The sequence below is a fragment of the Malania oleifera genome, chromosome 12 (assembly GCF_029873635.1).
Source record: "Malania oleifera isolate guangnan ecotype guangnan chromosome 12, ASM2987363v1, whole genome shotgun sequence".
NCBI classification, from domain to species: domain Eukaryota; kingdom Viridiplantae; phylum Streptophyta; class Magnoliopsida; order Santalales; family Ximeniaceae; genus Malania; species Malania oleifera.
Window position 1 is genome coordinate 81,721,619 of NC_080428.1, and position 24,297 is coordinate 81,745,915.

The window sequence follows — 24,297 nt, forward strand, 5'->3', positions numbered from 1 at the left end:
AAAATTATTTATCTTTTAATAAGGTCAATAGAAAAGTTTAGGGCAAAAAACTTATATATGGTTTTTTATTGAACTAAAGAAAGCCTATGACCTAAGAAAGTTCTTATGTGGGTTTTAAAAAAGCACCACTATTAAAAAAAACAAAAAAAAAACATGACTATTAGTCACCTACAAAAATCATCACTAACAATCCAAAACTGTTACTAACAAATATTAGTGAGAACAAAACTCCGTCAAAAAATTGATCACCAACACAATCATCATTAATAATTATTAGTGATGAATACTTAAAATTATCACTAATAATAGGCTACTATGCATACTAGACCATCATTGATTATAGTTTATTAGTGATGGACAAAAACCATTACTAATAGTTGACGAATCAAAAAATATCACTAATAATAGACTATTAGTGACATAAAGGAATTGATCATTTTTAAGTGAGAATATTAGTAAAGTATTTAGTAATAAATAACATTCATCACTAATAAAAACTAATAGTGATGGAGGACTTTAATCACTAATAATTCTCTCTTCATGTTCGGAGAAGGCTTAAATTTGAATTTGTATTGGATTTAAATAAGATGTAATATAAAATTGTGTTGAAATTTGTCTAAATCCACTCAAATCCAAACAAAATTCATGCTTTCAAACACAACGTCAGAGTTTATACTTATAATAACTATTGTGGTTCATCACTAATAGCTTATATTTGCAATGAGTCACAAATAGCTATTAGCATTAGTGACAGTTTTCATGTGTCACTAATAATTTGTACTACCATTTTTTTTTCTTTTGAAATTTCAAGGTGCCCATTTCCTTTATATAAATATATATAATGAAAATTGTAGTTCATCACTAATAACATGTATTAGTGACAGATGACATCAATCACCAATATCCGTTAGTGTTAGTGACAGTTTTGATGCATCATTCATAATATTTTGATTCATTTTTTTTCCTTTTGAAATTTGTAGGAACCCGTTTCTTATATATAAATAATTTGACGATACATCTATAAAATAAAATAAACCACAATTCTTTTATTCATATAAAATAAACCAATACATTTGATAAAAGTTACTAGCTTAATATAATTCCAAACATATATATTAAGAGTTTTAATTGTATTCAATACCACCATATAATAAAAAAGCAAAAGGGGCCTTCATCTATGTCCCTCCATGACCACCATCAAAGCCAAACATATGTACTTGCGAAATAATAATTAAACAAAAAAATTAGTAATTTTAAATTAATAAATAATACCCAATAAAGCTCAAAAGAATATATAATATGGCCAAATTGCAGCAATCGCAATGACAACGGTTTGACATTATATAATATTGGAATATATTGCAATATAGGCTTTCATTTTTTCCACAAAGTGCATTGTCTTTTCAAATATTCAAATCCACTGAGCTCACTAGCATTATATTTTCCCCATGATCACTAAACCTCATTGTTGTAACATGTGTATCATGAACTTTCTGCTTTCATTTTTCTTTTTAAATGAAAGGATACGAGGCAATATCAGTACCATCCATGACATTCGGTATTATGTATGGCTGCCTTCCAGTATTCATTTTCTACAAAAGAGCAATTAAACAATATCAAGATTAAGGCTTAGGCATGTTGAGCTTAGGCCACAGCACAAATGTTGTTACCATCCACCACATTAGAAAAAGATAAGACAATTCAAGTAACGTTTAGCCCACCGGTTACATATGTGACTTCTACCAGTTCTAACTCTAGCCTTATGCATAAAAGCAAACAAATTATAGAGCTAGAGAGAGGAGGAGGAAGAAGAAGAAGAGAAGACAGATGTGCAAAACTACTTGTACATTTAGAAGATGGAAGTTGAATAACAAAAGACAACGAAACTATAAGAATTTATACCGTTATTCTGCTTGAACAGGATCTTTAATTATCATGATCTTCACATATATATACTACCTTCATGTGGAAAAATAAAGAAAACCGTAATATATAAACATACAGGAATCGGCCATAATATATGTTAACCGAGAAAAACACTTGTAGAAACTGTGGAAATTGTTTCTCTCGCTTAACCCCGATCTCTTTCTTTACTTCACCAGATTTCTGAGAGAAGGGATGATAAATAGAGAGCTAAGGTAGAGAGAGGACAATTCCTATATCTCTCCTAGTTCATTCCATTACCATGCAGAATGTTATATTACCATTCAGCTACACCCCATAACAATAGCTAATATATATATAGGAAATCTTCCAACTTCCAGCCATTAATCTCACAAAATTTTTCAAAGTCTATCCCTTAAGTTAATCCATAACCTGACCATTCATTCTCCTTATCATATGGGACATATATCCTTTATGTGGGACCCAATGCATTCATGTGGGACATATCCAACATTTTCCCACTTGACCTATATGAATGACGTTAATTTGGATTAACAATATAAACATAATATGCGCATAATTATTAGCTTATTCATACTTTTAGTGAGATTACCATAATATCATAATTAAACAACTCACTAACACAAGTCATGGCGGTAAATATCATTAAAGTGACATCTTCCTTTCCATGTACAACAAATGCTAGCAAATCATTTAACTATAATCCATAATAGGAAGTAACCATAATGTCCCTATAATGTCTTTTGTCAAAGACCATTCCTATTAACAATAATCCATCTTCATAATTACGTAATTGATGGTAAACGGGAATAATGTTCAAAAACACCATTTGTGATATCAATATACATGTTATAGAACAAAACATAAAGATCCAAAATCATACATAAGAGATTACAACAAAAACTCGTGTGATCAGCATGTTCTTTAAATGTCTTCGGTGTTAACCCCTTTGTTAAAGGATTTGCTATCATGAGCTCAGTCCTTATATGTTCTATAAGAACTATCTGTTTCCGAACTTCCTCCTTAATGGCCAAATATTTGAGTTCCATGTGCTTAGTGCCATTAGAATATTTGTCGTTTTTACAGAAAAAGACTGCTGCGTAAATATCACAATAAATTCTCAGCGGCCTGACTATACTGTCAACAATTCCAAGTTCCGAGATAAAGTTCCACAACCACAAACCATGAATTGTGGCCTCAAAGCATGCCACAAATTCAGCTTCCATAGTAGATGCTGCTATGATTGTCTATGTGGCGCTCTTCCATGATATTGCTCCTCTAGTTAATCGAAACAAATAACCAAAAGTTGACTTTCGAATATCAACACATCTAGCGAAATCTGAGTCAGAGTAACCAATCACACCTCCAACTGTTCTGATCTTTGATATGTGAGCATACAGTGTCTCGTTCCTTTCAAATACCTCAAAACCTTCTTTACAGCTTTCCAATGCTCCATTTCGAGATTACTTTGGTATCTCCCGAGCATTCCAACTGCAAAACTAATATCTGGTCTCGTACAAGTCTGCACATACATTAAACTTCTAACAACATATGCAAAAGGAATATTTTCCATACTTTTCTTTTCTAATTCATTATGTGGACAATCCTTTACACTGAACTTGTCCCCTTTACAAATAGGAGCAAGACTGCAAGAGTTGCCTTACAGTCAGCCATATAAAATCTTTCTAGAACTTTATTGATATATCCCTTCTAAGACAACCCTAACAATCCACGTGATCTATCACGAAATATTTCAATTTCTATCACATAAGTTGTCTTACCCATATCCTTCATTTCAAAGTTCATAAAAAGAAATCTCTTGGTGTCATTTAGTAAACCAAGATCATTACTAGCAAGCAAAATATCGTCAACATATAGAATCAAGAAGATAAACTTGCTCCCACTGATCTTTAGATATATACATCGATGAACGGTATTTTCCTTAAATCCAAAGGTCGTGATCGTATCATTAAACTTAAAATACCATTGTCTGGAAGCTTGTTTAAGTCTATAATTGACTTCTTTAATTTGCAAACCATATGCTCCTTTCCTTTAATCATTAAACTTTCAAGAAGATCAATATACACCTCTTCGTCTAAATTCCCATTCACAAAAGCAGTTTTCAAATCCATTTGGTATAACTCTAAATCAAAATGAGCCACCAAAGCCATTATGATTCTAAGAGAGTCCTTTTTCAATACAAGAGAGAACATCTCTTTGTAATCAACACCTTCCTTTTGAGTAAAACCTTTTGCTACAAGTCTAACTTTATATCGTCCAATATTGTCATTACAGTCGTATTTGGTCTTAAAGACCCACTTACACCCAACTATTTTACACGCAAATCAACAATGTCTCAGACTTTATTTTGTTCCATTGATTTTAACTCATCATTTATAGCATTGATCCACTTTTCAGAATCATTGCTTTCAATGGCTTGTGAAAATGAAACCACATCCTTACTTGTCCCTAAATCATAATCAGATTCTTGCAGATATAGAAAATAATCATATGAAATAGTTGATCTCCTTTCTCTTTGAGATCTCCTTAATGCTATTCCTTGTAATTGTTCTGCAACTGGTTCATTGGTGACATTCTCATTATGGAATGACTGATCACTAGATTGTTGTTCATTGTTATCATACTGTTCAATAAATGGAGAAAAAACAATTTCTGTTGAAGTTCTGGGCATCAGGATGGGCACTTGAACTTCTTCAATGACCACATTATGTGATACATCACTCCCACTAATTTCGTCATTCTCAAGGAATCTGGCATTTCTGGTTTCAACAATTCTCGTACTATGCTTAGAACAGTAAAACCTATACCCTTTGGACTTCTCTGGGTAACCAATAAAGTATCTGCTTATAGTTCTAGAGTCTAATTTCTTTTCATGTGGATTATAGATCCTAACTTCTGCTGGACAACCCCAAATATGAAAGTTTCTTAAACTCGGTTTCCTTTCCATCCACAATTAAAAAGGAATTTTTTGAACTGCCTTACTAGGAACCCGGTTAAGCAAATAAACGGTTGTCTTAAGAGCCTCCATTCGCAATGAAATGGGTACTGAGGAGTTACTTAACATACTCCTAGCCATTTTCATAAGAGTACGATAACGCCTTTCAGCCACACCATTCTGCTAAGGCGTACCAGTCATTGTGTATTGTGCACAAATACCATGCTCTTTTAGGAATTTAGCAAATGGTCCTGAACATTATCTAATTCTATCATACCTACCATAATACTCACCACCTCTATCAGATCGAATGATTTTCACCTTTCTATCCAATTGTCGCTCAACTTTAGCAATATATGTTTTTAAAGCATCAATAAAGGTGATAAAATAATTTTCTCTACCAAAAGACGGTGAGTCAAAATGTCCACATACATCAGTATGAACAATCTCTAGATAATTTTCACTCCTCGTGACCCCTTTCTTTGTATGTTTGATTTGCTTTCCTTTAATGCAATCAACACATACATCGAAGTCAGTAAAATCAAGGTTTGTAAGAATACCATCTTTTACTAATCTCTCCATTCTCTCTTTGCATATATGACCCAGTTTTTTATGCCACAAGAAAGAGGAGTTTTCATTAACTCTGCTATGTTATTATGATGCAGGGTGAGGAGTGTTTCAGCAAAATTTTCATTAAGGTTAAATTTATACAACCCCTCTGACAAAACACCAAAACCAACACACAAGCCACTTTTCATAAGACGAAAACCCCTATGTTCAAAATACAAACCATAACCGTCATTATCAAGTCTTGACATTGAAATTAAATTCCTAGAAATAGTTGGAACATAGAAGGTATCAAACAGGTCTAAACAATGACCCGACTTTAAAAACAAATGGAAGGTTCCAACACCAACAGAGGGTACTTAATTTCTATCCCCCAAGACTATAAAGTGCTCATTTTCCTTTATGTTCTGAATCGTAAGGTATACTTGGATCGAATTTAAAACATGAACAGTAGAACTAGAGGCAATCCGCCATATGTTAGAAGGAACTTGTGTCATGTTTGATTCGAAACATACACAAGCTAATAACTTACCTTTTTTTCGAACCAAGTTTTACGTTTCGCACAACTTTTCTTTAAATGCACATAGCCACGACAGAAATAACATTTTGGTCCATTATGTTCTTTCTTGCGAGTCTCGTTGCCATAAGAAGTACTCACTACCTTCAATGGATCTTTTTTTAAACCTTTCTTTAATTTCTTTCCTTTACTTCCAACTGCATGACTCATGACACAAATTGAATGTTGTCCTTGTTGTTTAAACCTTACATCTTCTTGAATTAACATGCTTGCCAATTCACTCACATTCCACTTTTCTTTAATAGTGTCATAGTGAATTTGAAATGACCCATACTGAGGAGGCAAAGAATTCAGAATAAACTGAACAAGGAAGCTCTCATCAACATTCATTCCCAGAGATTTAAGTCTAACAACTAGATTAGTCATATCAAGGACATGTTCGTTCATTCCTTGACTACCATCAAACTTCATGGTGGTAAGTTCAACCATTAATCTCCCTACAAGGGACTTGTCTGTTGAACGAAACCGATCTTCCACAGCCTTAAGATATTCCTTTGTATTTTCAAGTTGAGAAAGTGTTAACTTAATATTGTTTGCTATACACATCTGCATGAACATAATACTTAATCTGTTCGACATTTCCTATGACCTATACAAAGCTCGCTACTCCGAACTGCTTGTTTCAGTAATAACAGCCGGTTTATCTATTCGCAGAGCTAAATCCAAATCTAGAACACCAAGGTGAAACCGAATTTGTTCATTCTAGTTATAGAAATTTGTCTCATTAAAGATCGGAACAGAAGAAGCTAGCAAATGTAGTGAAACAGGAACAGACACTGCGATAAAATGATCACAACATTAATGCTTTGAATAAAAACACTTTCATTGGTAATATTGCGTTCAATCTATGGATTAACTTATGCAATATACTAATATTTACATTTACCGATGATTTTCACCCACCCAGACATAACTGATAACCTTTTAAAGTTCGATTGGTCTATCACCTTTGGGCATCCATCCCAATCTCACTACCATTTTTTCAATTATCCTGATTAATTTAATGATTACTTGAAAGTTGGTGCACCTTTGGGTCAACCATAATAATCAAATAACCATTCTGTAATAATTTTTGTAAAATCATATTTCAATTCAATGTTTATAACTTTTCTTAACAAAATCACTTTGGCAACAACATGCTAACCATAAAATAAACATTGATTGATTCCTTACTCAGCAAAAATTATCCAAGTTCACAGTAGATAGCCAATTCTCCACTATACGAATTTTACTTGCTTACCTTTACGTAAAATTCAACAGTTCATGTATGCATAAACATAATTGTTCTTCGGATACTAATGAGTCCAGAACATGCCATCATTATCAATTTACTATTATTAAACATGTGAGTGTTCTATTCTTAATCAAGCAATAAAATGGTTTGCATGCATTTCATTTAACAGCCCACATTAGTATCATTGTCCAGGGGAAAACCATCGACGGTTTTTTTGAAGCTCAAAAAAATCTGCTCTTAGTATTTCAATTCGTCGACAGTTTTCTTCGACCAGCAAGTTCACTATTCAGAACTATAATTAATTTTTTTTTTTTAGACCAACAAAGCTCAATAAATCCAACAAATATCACATAAATTTTCAAGAGTCATATGTCATATGAATTTTCTTTTCAATTCTAGAAAATATCATGAACACAAGCTTTCATACGAAACAATAATGAGATCGTAAGGGGTTAATGGAAACAATCTTTATCATAAAAAGAAGATCACGATAATTTCAACATAGCTCTGATACCACATACCGTTATTCTACTTGAACAGGATCTTTAAATATCATGATCTTCACATATATACTACCTTCATTGCAGAAAAATAAAGAAAACCGTAATATATGAACATACCGAAATCAGCCATAATATATGTTAACCAAGAAGAACACTTGTAGAAACCGTAAAAATCATTTCTCTTACTCAACCCCGATCTCTTTCTTTACTTCACCAAATTTATGGGAGAATGGCTGATGAATAGAGAGTTAAGGTAGAGATAGGACAATTTCTATATCTCTCCTAGTTCATTCCATTACCATGCAGAATGTTATATTACCATTTAGCTACTCCCCATAACAATAACTAATATATATATAGGAAACCTTCCAACTTCCAGCTATTAATCTCACAGCATTTTTCAAAGCCTATCCCTTAAGTTAATCCATAACCTAATCATTCATTACCTATATCATATGGGACATATATCCTTTATGTGGGACCCATGTCATTCATGTGGGACATATCCTTTGAGACATATCCAACAAAAACGTCTTACAATTCTCTAAAGCCAAAAAGTCTTAGGGAAAAAAATTCTCTATGAATAATACAGAGAGCAATAGAAGTTTGTTTGGTATTCTCAATTTCACACTAATAAATCCAATTTCTGAGAAGTTACACAGGGTTTTTTAGTTTACATTAATGGGCTAGTGGGCAAGAGTACGTATCAAGCATGGTTTTAAATAAAGGCCGCGACCGTTATGTAACGCCATTACGTAAAGGTTTTTGGGTTACCAATACCGTTACACACCGCGAAATCGGTGGGAAGAAAAATCACGGCCGTAGCGGCCGTTACGGACCGCGACCGTTACGTAAAGGCCGCCACAGCCATTACGTAACCGCTATAGGACTGTTACACCAAAAAAATATTTTATTTTTTACTTTTTCTTCTCACTTTTTCTCTCTCTTTCATATATCATTCTCAATATACCGAGTGGCAAGAGGGGGAAAAGATTATAATGAGGATGACAATGATACAAAATTTACTTTTTCTTTAAATACTCACAATAGATGCATTAATTAACAATTTCAAAATACTAACTTGTTAGGAATTTTTTTTTAATAATATTAGTAATGTGATATTTATGTACTTTATTTTTCAACTTCAACCTTCTTTCTTTTCTAGCTATTTTATATTTATATCATTCGTATGTCTTATGTGTCTAATAGATTAATGGAGTGTATAGTGTATTTTATTTTATTAATTCATTTAGCACACATAAGAACTTATCACAGATAAGAACAATGAGAAGTATAAATACGTGCACACACGTAATTTTCTATCAATGATGGTTTAAAACAAATGTAAACTTGTTGCCCTTACCAAATAACTTAGTTACTCGAACTAAAGGGTCCAAAATACACTAAAACCCTTTCTAAGAATGGCCAAAAACTTAAAACATGCAAGTACGCTAATATGCACAAGGTTGTGCGTGCTTCAAAAAAATTCACGGCCGTTACACCCGCTACCCGTTATGTAACATCTGCTACTCCTGCTTCCTATTACACTTGTTACCGTTACGTTACGCTACCAGCTACCGTGATTTAAAACCATGGTATCAAGTCTACTTTTATCTGTTTGTGCCTAAAAAAGGATTGTTTGAATTAAGGTAAGGGACTTTCAGTTGATTAGTTTGGGATTGGGTGATGTTATAGGGGTTTTGTCCAACAGTCTGCGTGTTCACAATAGAGCAAAATAACAAAACAAGTCAACTAGCAAGAAAATAAGCAAATCTGGATAAAAAAGACTAGAGGAGATACAGAATCAGAAGCTTATTTAATAGTAATTTATTTGACTTGAGTACTATAGGAAATAGGGATCAGTAGCAAGTTGGTTTGGATAGCCTGCAGGAGCTTTATAATTGCCGCAAGTGCATTTGAAAAGTAACAGCTAATTATAAAATTATTTCAGAAAGGACAATAAATGAAACATAGATTGTAGAAGAATTTCATTATAAATTGTTAAATGGCTCATGTTTAGCAAAAGGAATTAAATAAACATCTCATTGAAATTTGTACTGCAAAATTAATGTGGAGATTGAAAAAATAAAGAAAAGGAGAAACCTTGAAATGTTCTTATGGACCATGGCAGGGCATATTACCAGCAAATTGCAACCCACTTTGATTTGAGCCTGATGTTCAGGATGAGAATCAATGTAAGATGAATAAATGTAAGAATAACAAATAAAACCAAAGCCCTTAAACACCCTAGACTTTGAAGGGAGAATAATCATTATCTAGATGTAAATACCAGTAACCAGTCTAGAAAGGACGAATGTGGAGCACTCAATAATTAGTCCTGTAAAATGCTGCAGAAACCATATTTCCCTACTTAGTACTTTCCTTTGATGCTCCTACCTAAAATTTTCCCTTCCTTCTCTCATTTTCGGTGATGATGCAGAGATATTTTCACCTGCAACCCAACACTGTTTGAAAACAAATAGTATTTTTCGGATACAAGAGGGCATCCCTCATTATCCACCATTTTTGTGTTCCACCTCATTCCTCTAGCAAGTATAGTGAACATAATCCACAAGAGATTGTTTAATGGTGTGCAAGTGTTGTTTTCCTGCACTTAAAATAAAGTAACCCCATATTTACCTACAATTTGAGGCTCTATGTGCATCACCCATGTCCACCAAGATCTGGCCCTGAAATTTAAACTAATGCAAAATGAGAGAACGTGCAGGTGTCAAGGTAATGACATCCTAAATAATTAATTAGAATGTGCGTAAGATATCAAAATCACACATATCCATGTAGGACATCAAAATTTGTGACTTGTGCTGACGACTCATTTTTTGAAACAATGAATATGAAAAGTGATAGCCCAAAAAACCTAAATATGATCAAGATTAAAAATATAAATCATAATGACATTTTTCTTTAACAAAACCAATAACCAGAGCAGTAGAGCCAATATTAGTACAAACTAATCATTGTCAAATGGGTCAAAACGCGCTGCATCAAGTATTTATCTAGTTGACAAAATATTTTTACTCCGCTACTACACAAGGGCTTTCAAGTTGGTGAAATACTACTGATGTATTTTCGCAACAAATGCAAGTAAGCTTTAAAGTCCCAAAAGAGCCTGGAAGCAAAGTAAAATGACTAAACGGCAACATAAAAGAACAAGCATCATAAGTAGCCTATACATTTCATGCCTTCATATGTGTCATGATTGATCAAGGTTAGGGGCTTAGGGCCCATCCGAAGTGTCAGCGTTTCATGGGTTAGGCCTGCTCTAGGCACAGCCGTATGAGTATTCCATGCCAAACAATGAATTGGGCACATTAGAAAAAGATGATTCAGTAAATTAAACATAATACAGTCATATCCTCTCTAGAAAATATAGTCAAAACTGTAACATTTTTCCCAAATAATTATGCCATGCACCATAAAATGATCAATTCTCGTTTATCACATCACAGTGTGACAATAAGGTTGTATCAACACATTGAGCTCAAACCATCCTAAGTACATATTACTTGTAAAATTCCTACCACAGAGTATGGAATTGTCAAGATTACTTCAATATTATGGTACAATATATCTACACTTCTGCATATACCATTTTACATGCAAGTATAATCCAGCAAAACCTCAAACATTCAATCCATCTCATCAGCTGGCTGGTAAGCTGATGAAAGCACAACACAATATAAGGTTGTGGTAAAGCCTATTTTGAGTGATTTCACAAAAAAGGGACACCAACAGCATCAAGCTTATCCCTTCAAAATATATATTGAATTGCATTCAAACTTGCTAAAAGTTCGATCAAATCGCTAGATGCTCTTATCCTTGCTTTTTCTTCCAAAGAATGTCCAAGAAGCACAAAACCAAAAAGCATGACTTGCATACTAAAAAAAAATAGCCCTATATAAGAAATTTACAATCTTTGCTCTTGTTACCTTGATAAATGGAAAATTTATAAGCAGAAAACTTTTAACTTTTTTTATATGCAAAAGGAGAAAACGATTAAGGTTTTTTGTTGTTTGCACTATGTCATAACTTGACCCCTCTTACACAAGTGTACATTGGTAGTTTAAACTATTCCATCAATGGTACAATATGTGGTTTAAACTACTGAAATACATCACCAATCGTAGTTGTCAAATCGAGATTTGAATCATGAATCAAAATTCCAATTTTGGAAATCGAGAATCGAATTAAATCATAAGATTCAGTACAATTTCCAAAATCAATTCTAAATGAGCTGCATATATTGATATACAAACAACAAGCAAAATAGTAAAGTACATTTGAAAATAATAAAAAAATAAAAAACATATTTCATGTGTATACTTTCCCTAACCAAATGAAAACTAAGAGAAAGAGTCAAGAAATATTAATAAAAAAATGAACTTTATGTTGTTTAAGGGAAGGATTCAAGAAAAAAGAATAAAAAATTGAACTTTTGGTGTTTATCAACAATTTTAAAAAATAATATTTTATGCATATTCTTTCACAGACTAAATAGAAAAGTATGATAATAACTTAACAAACTACCACAAAAACCAACTCTTGAATGTTAACACAATGAAACATGAATACCACCTCAGCCAGTGAGTGGTCTGTCCCTTCTTCTTAATAGCAGACTAGTGCACTCCTAGAGTGAAGAATGGTTTTGTTAAGGCAATATAAGATGTGAAATTCTATTTCTTCTCTTTTTAAGCACAAAACTAGCATAGACAAGGAATGGAAGGTAATAGTTTAACAACAAAAGCAAGAAAAAAGAAAGAAACATTGTTTTGGGGGTTTTAAACTGGTCAGGTTTGTTATATGATAGGTCTAGAATTGTGTGAATCTATAGATTCGGATCGATTCATTAGATTCACAAGATGAATCGATAGATTCGATAATGATTCAGTATATTTTAGATTCGCTAATAAGATTCAAATCGATTTGGTGTGGATTTGATACAAATTGTATGAATCGAATTTAGAATCGTAAGATTCTAACAACTATGTCACAAATTAAGTCCAGGGTAGCCAGCCTAACGGATATTCATGGCCTACAAGAGTACAAGAATAAAATCTTGAACAATCCCAATCAAAGAAAGTTGTCTCCATTTATTTGAGAAGGCTCTAACACACTAAATGCAATCCAAACATACCTGGGCCTCGAGATTCAGTCCCAGACATATTTACTCAACTGCCATTACGCAGTCTTCAATCTTCACCATAACACCAAGAAGCAGCTAAAATACAGTGCAGACAGAGAGAACAATCATCCAGAGATGCCTGTTGACTGAAAAATCAATGTGTCAACAAAACATTAGCAATTCCCACCAATAATTCATACCTTGTTTTTTACACATTAGCTCAGACATAATTCTATTATCCTATGGCTTCAATCCGACAAGCATTCTTCTCCTCCCTCGAGTCCCCAAGATTCGCAATCAATCAACCATTGTTTTTACATTTTGAAGAGTAAACAGAAATCAAATTAGATGGAAGATGAACATACTGAAATTCAAAATGAACCTTAAAAGCATTCAGAAATCCTAGTCGTAAACACCCAAATCACGCATTTAGATATGAAATGTGAATGCATTGCTTAGTAAAGAAAACCCAATCCTTACCTCCTCGACTTCGTGCTCTTCTTTCGCCTTCAGCAAAGAAGAATCGGCCCAAGAAGAAGGACGATCCTTATCAAGACACTCTTCCAAAATAGAACACTAGCAGCAGCAGCACTGGTCGCCAAAGCCAGCGGCGACGAGGGAGAAGGAGCCGACGCAGAAGCTCTAAGAGAGCCGCCGCTGACGCAGACCACAACCTTCATCACCGTAATATTAGTAGCTAATTTAAAATTCATTATTAAAAATTCCTATTAGTGACGGCCTCAAGATCGTCACTTAAACGGAATTTGAGTGACGAACTTTAAATCCTTCATTACTAATATGTGTGAGTGAACTTTTTTAAAAGTAATAGTGAGACTGTGAATCATTACTACTAGTGTAAAATTATAAATGAATAATGCTCTTTTATTACTACTAGTCTACTAAAAATAAAATGATAACAAAAATTTTGGCACTATAATTCTCGTATGTGTCGACAATTATTATCAGAATCATCCATGTCAACAAGATAATAACTGGAGCAATTTACGTCCGCACCATAATTTGCCAATAAATAGCATATTACTCTCAGGTCAAACTTCTTCAATATAAATAGGGGCTCAAAGAAGAGGTTCAAGTATCTCATTTTAAACCATACTTTACTGTTACTTCATACCTCTCAATGTCAATCCCTAACTTAGGCATTGAAGTGTTCCCCTGGAGTACACCCGGGGTCTTCCAAGTCTTACTTCTTTTTCTGTCCTTTTCAGGGATTGAGATTGGAAGGTCCACCGGAGGTTCTTCAACTTTTATCCCGCAACAATTGGCGTCGTCTGTGGGAACGCTTTTGAGAGGTGCTCATCCTACTTTCGACCCTCGATTCTCGAGTCATAGTAGCAACCACTAATTCCAGGTTTGATCCTGCTGCGGGCGATCAATCACCTTAGTATGTTCACTACTCTAAACTCGGAGATCACCCGAAGGTGACAAGAGAAGAATTTCTTGTCTTCCAAAGGAGAATTGAAGATATGGCAACCTCCTAGAAGAAAATGGAGGACATGTTCAACCTACTCTTACAGCAAAAGGGTTAGAGAGAACTTATCCCCCACCACCAGTGGGCTGACCCCGATTTACCCAAGAAAGTAGAAAACTCAAAAGAAGGTGATGAAAAATCTATCCCCACAAAGAAGGTGGAGGACACAAACAGCGTGAGAGTCAATAAGTAACAATCAAATGAATTGGAGGAAAGAATAAAGAAGATAGGTTAGATAGAAAAAATGATGAAAGAGGGTCAAACCAACCCCTCTTATGGAGAAACCTCCTTAAAGTCATCAGATCCACCCTTCACCAAAGAAGTGATGGAAGTCCCGCTGCCCAGCAAGTTCAAAATGCCAACTTTTGAAATGTATGAAGGCTCAAATGACCCAGTGGATCACCTAGATACCTTCAAGGTATTAAAGCAATTGCAGGGTGCACCTGATGCCATCATGTGTCGTGCATTTGCTACTATCCTTAAAGGTAATGTCAGGGCGTGGTACCAAACCCTAAAGCCTGGGTCAATTAGCTCATTCTCTAAGATGGAGTAGCAATTTATAGGTCATTTCATCAGCAGTCGAATGATCGCCAAAACCATGGCCCATATAATGAGTCTAATTCAAGGAGAACGAGAGACGTTAAAGAAGTTTATACACCGTTTCATCACAGCATCCCTAAAGATCCGCAACCTAGATCACGGGGTGGCACTGGCGGCCCTAACCACGACCCTCCAACCCGGAGCCTTCCTATACTCATTAGGGAAAAAGCCACCAGCCGACATTAGAGAGCTAATGGTTATGGCGCAAAAATACATCAATTTGGAGGAGGAAGACTTAAAAACCATGCAATATTATTTCAGATCGGTTCATCATCTGAATAAAATGCAACTAGGCTCCACAAAGCCCAACAGGAACAACTTTTGAACTTTGAAAACGAACTTCAAATTCAAAACTAAAGGGGGGGCAACTGTTATACCCCAAAAGTATATCACCTCATAAGTCAAGAGAAGACTAAAACCCAACATTGATGAGGGCAGTAACTACCCAAGTCAATTTCCCCGTCAGAGCAATTGATGTCTGCCTTATAATGACCAGAGTCATCCATGCCAATAAGGGAATAACCAGAGTGATTCACGCTTGCACCATAATTCGCCAATAAATGGCATATCACCTTCGGGTCAAACTCTTTCACGATAAATAGGAACTCAGAGAAGATGCTAAGATATCTCATTCTAAATCATACTTCACTGTTGCTTCATACCTCTCAAAGTCAATCCCTGACTTAGGCATTGGAATGATCCCCCGGAGTACATCCCGAATCCTCCAAGTCTTACTTCTTTTTCTTTCCTTTTCAGGGGATCGAGATCGGAAGATCCACTAGAGGTTCTTTAACTTTTTATCTCGTAACAAGTGACAATATTATATGTGTCGCTAATAGTTTATTGTTAATGATATTTTTTGAATTTGTCACTATTATAGAAGTTAATAGTGACGGATTTAATATTTGTCACTAAGAATAAATTATTAGTTACTTCTATATATATTGGATTGTACAAGCTTCGCATTTGGATATGAATCTTGTACTTCAACATAAGTCCAACATCTAATTTTGTCTCGAGACGTTATGGAAGCCTACCATTCCTCAAGGGAGCAAAATTTGCTTCTTTTTCGGAAAGCCTCCTTAAAGACCCAAAATCTAATCTTCCAAATAGTGCCTTGTTAGATCTTAATTAATGAAGCAAGCCAACATACTAGTATGATGTAAAAGTATTATTTTACTACCATTTAATTAACAATCAGCCTAAGGAAAACTTTTGTCTAGTTTATTTTCATATCATATCTAAAACTTTCTTTATTGACATCTGTCATATTATCTAAAATCTTAATATACAATTAATCTCTTTTTTTTCCTTGAAAAGTGAATTTAGTAAGTTATATGTCCAACTTTTAAATACAATGACAATGGATACACTTGTTACACTCAATTATCAAAAATCTTCTAACATTTTTTTCCTCATTTTTGTTGTCCTTGTGTGACAACAAATGTGAAGAATGAAATGTAAATAAAAATGACTGTAAATAAAATAATGGTAAAAATGTTTGACCCTTAAACATTTCAAACTCTAACAGTTAGACACAAGTGTGCAATTTATGGCACAAGGTCCACAATTAATATTTCAACCATTAATATTCATGGATTTTAGTTCTTTCCATCAATCCAAATCCTTACCACTATTGATACTTTCATAGGGTAAAATTTTTGCATAGAACTATGTCAATATTAATTTTTATACAAGCTATACTTAAATTAGATAGCCCCCAAAAACATATGAAGCATGATCAAATTAAACATATAGTTAAGTTCATTTAATTATTCAAGTTTTAAGTTTAAAAGCTCTAACAAGTTACAGATGTATGAAACAAGGTAATCAAATTTAATACAATAACTCAATAAGGTTGCAACAAATAGTATAGAAGGTAAAGTTTAGTTAGGGTATGTATAAGAGTGAAATACGCTTTGGTATGGATCTTAATATATTGGTCTCACACCATTTAATGTGTTTAGTTATTGACATGATCCCATCAGGATTACACGAAGAGATTGTGTCAAATATTTCTAAGTCTTCTAATTTTCCGAAAGTATTTCCTTTGTCATGAGATTTCTAAGATTTATTTCCAAATCCCACTCTGTAATTGGCGAACTAGAAATAGTGAATTGTTTCTAAAAACATAAAATTACAAGTAGCTTATATATTATTTCTGACAAATAAAGATTTTTTTGGGATTTTGAATAACGAAAAGATCGAGCAAAGCCAGGAAGGCAATACGTGCTGTAGCAGCGGACAGAGTCGGTGACTCTGTTTCCAAAAAAAACTCACGTCTATGTCCCCTATAATAAATTGAATGTCAGAGAAGTTCATAATACATACCAAAACCCTAAAAACTCTACCACAAAACCCCATACCAAGAAGAAGAAGAAGAAGAAGAAGGAAAGATTAGGTATGTCTCAGGAGAAGTACCATTGGGTCGCAGCCGGAGAGTCGGCGCCGGCGAGGCATGAGTCCATGTGGACTCTGGCGGAGGACCACGTGTTTGAGGAAGCCATTCTGCTGATTCCAGCGGGAACGCCGCGCCGGTGGGAGACGATCGCCGGCTTACTCCCTGGAAAGTCGCCCATGGAAGTGAAGGAACACTACGATGTAGTGATTCGCACTTGGAGAGAGACGGACGCGGCCAAAAGAGTCGAGCCGCCGAGTTACGCGACCGAGTCGCTGCCTACTTACGTGACCGAGTCGGCGGCAATGCTGGACTCGATGCCGGCGCTCTCTCAGATTTCGGTCGAGGCCAAGCCGGAGCAGGGCGAGGATCGGTGGAAGAAAAGGACTCCATGGACCGAAGAAGTGATGGGTGGAGAGGAGCACTCAGCCACTGGTTGTGGCTGAAACTCAGTGAGGATAAATTTCCAAATCAGTAATTTCAATCTGAAAATAAATTACAGAGGAATAAAATCTCTCTCACGGCTCACTGGCTAATCTCTCTCACACACCACATTGCTCACATTTACTCACACACAACTCAGCTATTTATAGTAATTATAGAAATCAAATAATCAACAATGGTGAGTGCAAATCTTCAATAGAGGTGGGCTGGTAGGTGGAGTAGGTTGCCTGCAAATCTCCAATGTCCACAACGGTGGGCTGCCGGTCTTCAATGGAGGTGGGCTGCCGGTCTTCAAGTTTAATCTTCAACATCCCCCCCTTAAACTTGACTCTCCTAACTTTGTTATTCCGAACATTGTCTTCAGTCTTGCAAAAAATATCATGTCTGAGTGTTTTTGTGAAAATATTAGGTCATCCGATCATACGTTCTGCAAGATATCAATTTCATTTCTTTCTTCCTGTAACCCTTGGCGACATGTTTTGCTTTGTATCTCTGGACTTCTCTTTGAGTGTTCTTCTTGGTCTTGTAGACCCATTTTACACCAATAGTTTTGTGGCTCTTCGGGAGATTTGTAAACTCCCAAGTCTTGTTATTCTTTATGGATTGAATCTTCTCATCCTTCATTATTCTCCATTTGTTTTCTTCAAAGCTAATTGGGTCGCTAGTTAGCACAGGCAGTTTAGAGCAATATATTCTTCCATTGGTTCTATATTTTCATACAGATCGCTAGATTTCGAGCTCCTCTAGGTCTCATGTCTGAGATTTCACGCTCTATTGATGATGGAGCTTCATTTGTCTGTGGTGAACCATGTGGAGGTGTCTGCAACTCAGGAATTTGTGGCTCGATAGCCACTTCTCTTGTCTGTGTAGGTTCTTCTCCTTCAAGTGTCAATTCCGCATCTTTGGAACATTCAACCTGTTCCCATTTCCAGGATTCATTTTCTTCAAAGATGACATCCCGACTGTGAAAGACTTTCTTATTGATGGGATTGTAGAGTCGATATCCCATGGTGCTGTCACCGTATCCTACAAGGATACACTTCTCTCCTTTATCATCCAGCTTTGTCCTTCTTGCTTCTGGGATCTGGCGTAGGCTATGGAGCCAACACACCCTAAGATGACTCACACTGGGCTGTGAGTACTTCCAGGCTTCATATGGTGTCTTTGTATCAAGACTCTTCGTCGGACACTATTTAGCAGATAGATTGCACATAACACTGCTTCTGCCCAAAAACTCTTGGGCACATTTTTATCCTTTACATGCTTCTAGCCATGTTAAGAATTGTGCGGTTCTTCCTTTCGGCTACAACCATTCAACTGGGGAGTGTATGATGGTGTGAACTGTTTCTGAATTCCTTGTTGTCTAAGGAATTCCAGGAAAGCCTTCGTCTTGTACTCTCCTCCTTGGTCCTGACCGAGTCTTGATGCGGAAGCCCACTTTTTATTCTCCACAAGAGTTTGAACTCGTGACTTAGCGATACCTCTGACTTCCTTTTTCAAGAAGTAACCCAGGGCCTTCCTGCTGTAGTCGCATAAGTGAGAATTATGATTCTGTCCATTTGAAAATGGTCTTAATTGACCACACACATCTGTGTGTATTAAGTTGTAGCGGCATAGTTACCTCCAGTCGGTTTTGCTTCCACGCGTTCTAAATGTTGCGATTACTAAAAATACGCTTTCACATATCACTTTGGATGATGGTATTTGTAAGCCTTTCACTCATCTTCTTTGCTTTCCTCATTGTTCAAACTTGCAAATTTAGATGCCATACTTAATGCCATGGCAGTCTTTGTCTTTGATGATATCGCTCAACACCTTGGCGTATCATGTGGAATGGCGAGCGGAAAACATTCGTTCTTTCCATTTGACTCGGTAACAGCTTATCTCGAGCATCTATTTACCCATCTGCTTATCACTAAGGCTAATTCGATGCCTCTCTCCACGAGCTTTCCGAGACTAAGTATAATTCGTCTTCATTGCTGGCACATAGTAGACGTTGGATATTAAGCATGATCTCCTAGCTTTTGTTTGATCAAAACATCTCCTCCTCCTTGGACTGCATTTGAGAATTATCCTCCGAAAGATATCTCCCCTGAACTTTCTATCAATTTTTCAGAAGAATAGGTTTCTTTCTCTTTCTGCCAGTCATATGGTTGCTGGCTCCAAATCAAGGTACCAAACACTCCTGCCGGATGAGTTGCATTGTGTTGCCATCACTCAATACTCCCATTTGGCATGATCTGTTTCGGCGGTTGGCCTCCTCGCTAAACCTTTTCTTGTTGTCGTCCCCCACACTCATTGCTATAGTGCCTACTTGTGACAATCTATAGCATTGATGTTTTTCTTTATCTTCAATTCGAACGATTTTTGTTCCTCCCCTTCTGCTTGTCCTCTGCCTCGTGGGATATCGTTCTGTTGATTGTCGTCCTTCCCTAGTGGGACCAGACTCTTCTGTCTCTGCCTACCTCTCTGAATTAATTTTCCAGAATTTCTTCCACTAGATCCTCCTCCTCGGTTCTCCGTCCTCTTCCCCTTGCTGTGACGTCCCTCCCCTTTGTCGTATCTATCTGTATGAGGGGACACCTTCGTTTGGAGAGCTTGCTCCAGTTGCTTATCAACTCACTTTCTTCTATTGCTTGTTTGCTCAGGTGAGTGAGCCCACACTTCTTCTACAGACATTGTGTGGTCACAAGTCTTTGTTTCATTCTTCTAAGGGTCCAGCTATATAATCATATTTGGATCTAAAGTCGCAAAATTTTTCACACATTCTTTCTCTCGTCATTGAGATTTCTTCCATTTCTTCTTTCTTTCTTATTGATTTGATCTACCATTCTCGTGTACTAGTAGTCTGCATGGATTCAGTAGACTCATTTTAGAGATTCAACTCACCTCGCATGCTGTAAGACGAATCTTTTTTACTTTATCTGCACCTTGTGTTTTTCGATGTAGAGAGTCCGCAAGACTTCGTTAGATGTCTTCGCGGAGCAATGAAATTTCAACGTGGCACATCAAGGCCTTGGGTAGATTATGGTTTTGCCTTGGGCAATCTTTCGTTCGATCGCTCGCAAGGTCGTTCTTTGAGCTTCGGCTATAGCTGCTTTCGCTTTCTTTTGATGGGCTTTCTCTGACCCATCTTCACAACGATAATCCATGACATCCTGAGAGACCTAAGGGCTCTCTTTAGAATCGACCAGTTGTCATAATTCTCTAATCGGTTCAATTTTGGACTTGAACCGATTGATAGACCTTTCGCCATCGAATTTACTATATAAAACAGAGAATGGTGGGCTGATTTTGTAAATCTAATGCCACCAAAATTCAGAAGAGTGAAAAACCTTATGAACCGGTTTTGGTTTGCAAAGACCGGCTATAAAAATCACCGATACCGGCTTATAAGGAATTCTGGTGAATTTTTAACTAACCGTTTTCACTTAACGGCCCGCTTAACGGCGTTAATTTTTCCGTTCGGTCCACGTGCGTCCTCTGCGCGTGCCGCGTGTCCCCCTCTGGCTTGGGAGCGGGTCAAGGTGCGGGTAATCGGATTCCGGGTTTTCTGTTCGCTGGGCCGGGTTGGGCGTGTGGCGATTCCGGGTCGGATCTCGCCACTCGGGCAAGAAGAACCGCTTGCGTGAGCGTTAGAGAGACGCGTCGCCGTCTGCCGTAGTCTTCGTCTGCGCGTGCGACGCGTGGTAGGCGCTGTTTTCGTGGCGGAGCGGTGGGGGATCGCGTGGTACTCCCTCCGGTGTCCTTTGAGACGTAGTTTTCCACCGTTGAATCGTCTCGATTCTAAAAGCCCAATGAACAGCTCAATTTGGTATTTGGAGCAACTTCCAAACTCTGAGAAGAACATTGAATTTCTTCTCTGTCCACCTCTGTTTGGTGAATTCCCGGCTACCTGGACGCTCTGATACCAACTATGGGTGGAGAGGAGCACTCAGCCACTGGTTTGTGGCTGAAACTCAGTGAGGATAATGTCCAAATCATTAATTTCAATCTGAAAATAAATTACAAGAGGAATAAATCTCGTCTCACGGTCACTGGCTACTCTCTCTCCACACCACATTGCTCACATTTACTCACACATACACACTCCGTCTATTTATGTATTATAGAAATCAATAATCAACATGGTGAGTGCAAATCTTCAATAGAGGTGGGCTGGTAGGTGAGAGTATGTGCCCTGCAAATCTCCAATGGTCCACACGGTGGGCCTGCCGGTCGTCAATGGAGTGGGCTGCCGGTCTCAAGGTTAATCTTCAACAAGAACACACAGGTTATATACAATCAGAGTACATACTGAATAAAAAAGGTTTCTTTTTGATTTCTTCCTGAAACGTTTTCCGAAGTTGTTTTTGCTTTTTGGCCACATCAAGATATACATATATGGCCTAAATGAATAACGAAAAATCTCTGCTAATTTGCGTTTTGAGCATGTCTTGGTTAGTTTCTTTTGGGTACGTAGCGAGAGAATATTATCGTATAACATATCGATAGAGGATTATTAGCTATGGGGTACGTGCATGGGATCTCCTGTGGGGACGTACTTGCAGGTTATTCTTGAATGGGGCTTGAAACGTTTGGGAGGGACATGGCGTGAGCGAGCTAGTACGGTGTGTTGACGAGAACATCGAGCCAGGGGCCAGCCATGCCCAGAAATCTTTTTCCCACCGCGCGTAGTGACTAAAAGCTAGAAAAAATCAAGCATCCTTGACATGCACCCACCTTTTCACTGACTAATTGTCCCCTGTGTTAGAAGAAGAAGAAGAAGAGAGAATAGAAATGTATGCTCTAGCTAGCTATTTGATCCTAAATATTATATATATAAGCATTAGTCCAGTCCAATTCATTTATTGGTTAATTAATTACTTCTATTTGTTGTATAGCTAGTTTTTATATAATTTTATAGGGGCTTGCTTAATTATGGGTTGCTGCTACTCTGAACTACTTGTTCTGGAAAGTCCTGGAAGTCTCTGTGAAGTAGGTTAATTAATTAATTAATGTTAATAGGCACTAACTAATCTTTAATTAATTCTTTATAATATTGTTCGACGTTCCCTTGATCCTTCCTCAGTTGTATTACGTTTGTTGCCTAACAAAAACAGCACAAGTCAACTATATATAAAATTATTCGTACCAATTTTTATCTCAGCCTCAAGCTTTTACCTTTTAATATTATCATATAATATATGATACCGTTCAATTTTAAGATCATTTTTTATCTCGTCTCCATCGATTTCATGAAATACCTTCATGCTCTTGATCCTTTGAGTTTATGGCTCGATCATGAGTAAAAAAGCATGCCATTCAATGGGAATGGAGATTTAATCATTTATATGGGTGCCAGTTTGCGTGCCATGTATGCACTTGTTCTTTGTGCCAGGTCGAAATACGAGCTAAAGCTAACACACATGCACAAGTACTTTCGATATTTCCCTCGCATGCATAAATTTAAAATTACAGATTCAATATTCATTTTAAATTCTACAAGTAATGAAAGGATGCATAAAGAAAATTGGCTATACTCCATTAACGTAAGGTTTGACCAAATATAAACTTGACCTAGTGTAACCCTTTGATTAACTCCCAAAAAATTACCTTAATAAAGTTCTTTTTCATACTAACCTACTCCACTAAACTTTTGACATTTCAATTGTGTTTTGTTATAATAATTAAGGCAAGTTGTGTTCGTGGGTTAGACCTATTAATTCTTAAATCTTCTTATATCACACGATCACCCCTTGACCCCCTGTGTACAAATGCAATACTAAAAAGAGCAATCGAATTTTTGTCCTGCATGTGGCTGACAATTGTTATCGATTTAGTCATCAATAAGTTCTTTTGTCACTCTAATATCTTTCATCACAATTACAAGTCAGTTATACACTTTTTCTATTTCTTTTCTTTCAAAATAGGATAATCCACTTCTAAATTCCTGGTAGATATATTCAAACCCTTAAAACATTTAATGCTATTCCACCCTTTTTCTTGGGGGGGTGCCTCCCTTCTCTTTGGGTCTCACCATTTTTGCCATTGTTTGCATATGGTTACGAATGAAGAGGAAGAAAAAAGAAACTTACAATAAACTTTTTCAATTTCCTCTATCTGAGATCCCAACAAGCCTTTTTATATGCCAAGTTAAATGTTTGAGTAAACACTCCTATTTTACTTTCTTCTACTAGGCGTTTCTATTTCTTTTGTTCAGAGTACAATTCCCCCATAATTAAGCCAAGCCCTAAAATTATATCCAATACTACTATCAACAATAGAAATTAATTAATTAACCAAATAATGAATTGGACTGACAAGTGATATATTATCTTAATTAGGATCAACAGCACGCTGCTGCATACTAGTTTCTTCTCTTCTTCTGTCTTCTCTCTTCTTCTACACCTGGACAATTTATTCTTGAAAAGGGTGTGGTGATGTCAAGGATGCTTGACTTTTTTCTACGCTCTTAGTCACCTACAAACGCTTGTGGGCG

General features: G+C 36.3%; 1 protein-coding gene and 1 long non-coding RNA gene across 3 annotated transcripts; one reads left to right on the forward strand and one right to left on the reverse strand.

Moving 5' to 3' along the window:
* Nucleotides 1-1,026: 1,026 nt before the first annotated feature.
* Nucleotides 1,027-13,584, reverse strand: LOC131144696 (uncharacterized). Of its 2 annotated transcripts, XR_009133870.1 has the most exons (6): nt 13,366-13,584; nt 12,898-13,031; nt 10,383-10,432; nt 9,846-9,913; nt 1,544-1,592; nt 1,027-1,216 (listed from the first exon to the last, which is right to left on the reverse strand). It is a non-coding gene; the product is annotated as an uncharacterized LOC131144696 (long non-coding RNA). The 2 variants fall into 2 exon arrangements; XR_009133871.1 differs by lacking the exon at nt 1,544-1,592.
* Nucleotides 13,585-17,377: 3,793 nt separating this feature from the next.
* LOC131144034 (protein RADIALIS-like 1) lies at nt 17,378-17,818 on the forward strand. The gene has a single exon (XM_058092379.1). The coding sequence runs from the start codon at nt 17,378-17,380 to the stop codon at nt 17,816-17,818; it is 441 nt and encodes a 146-aa protein (XP_057948362.1).
* Nucleotides 17,819-24,297: the final 6,479 nt, after the last annotated feature.

Excerpts from the sequence above, each read along its gene's own strand:
- LOC131144034 (XM_058092379.1), top strand. The coding sequence starts at position 17,378 with ATGTCTCAGGAGAAGTACCATTGGGTCGCAGCCGGAGAGTCGGCGCCG.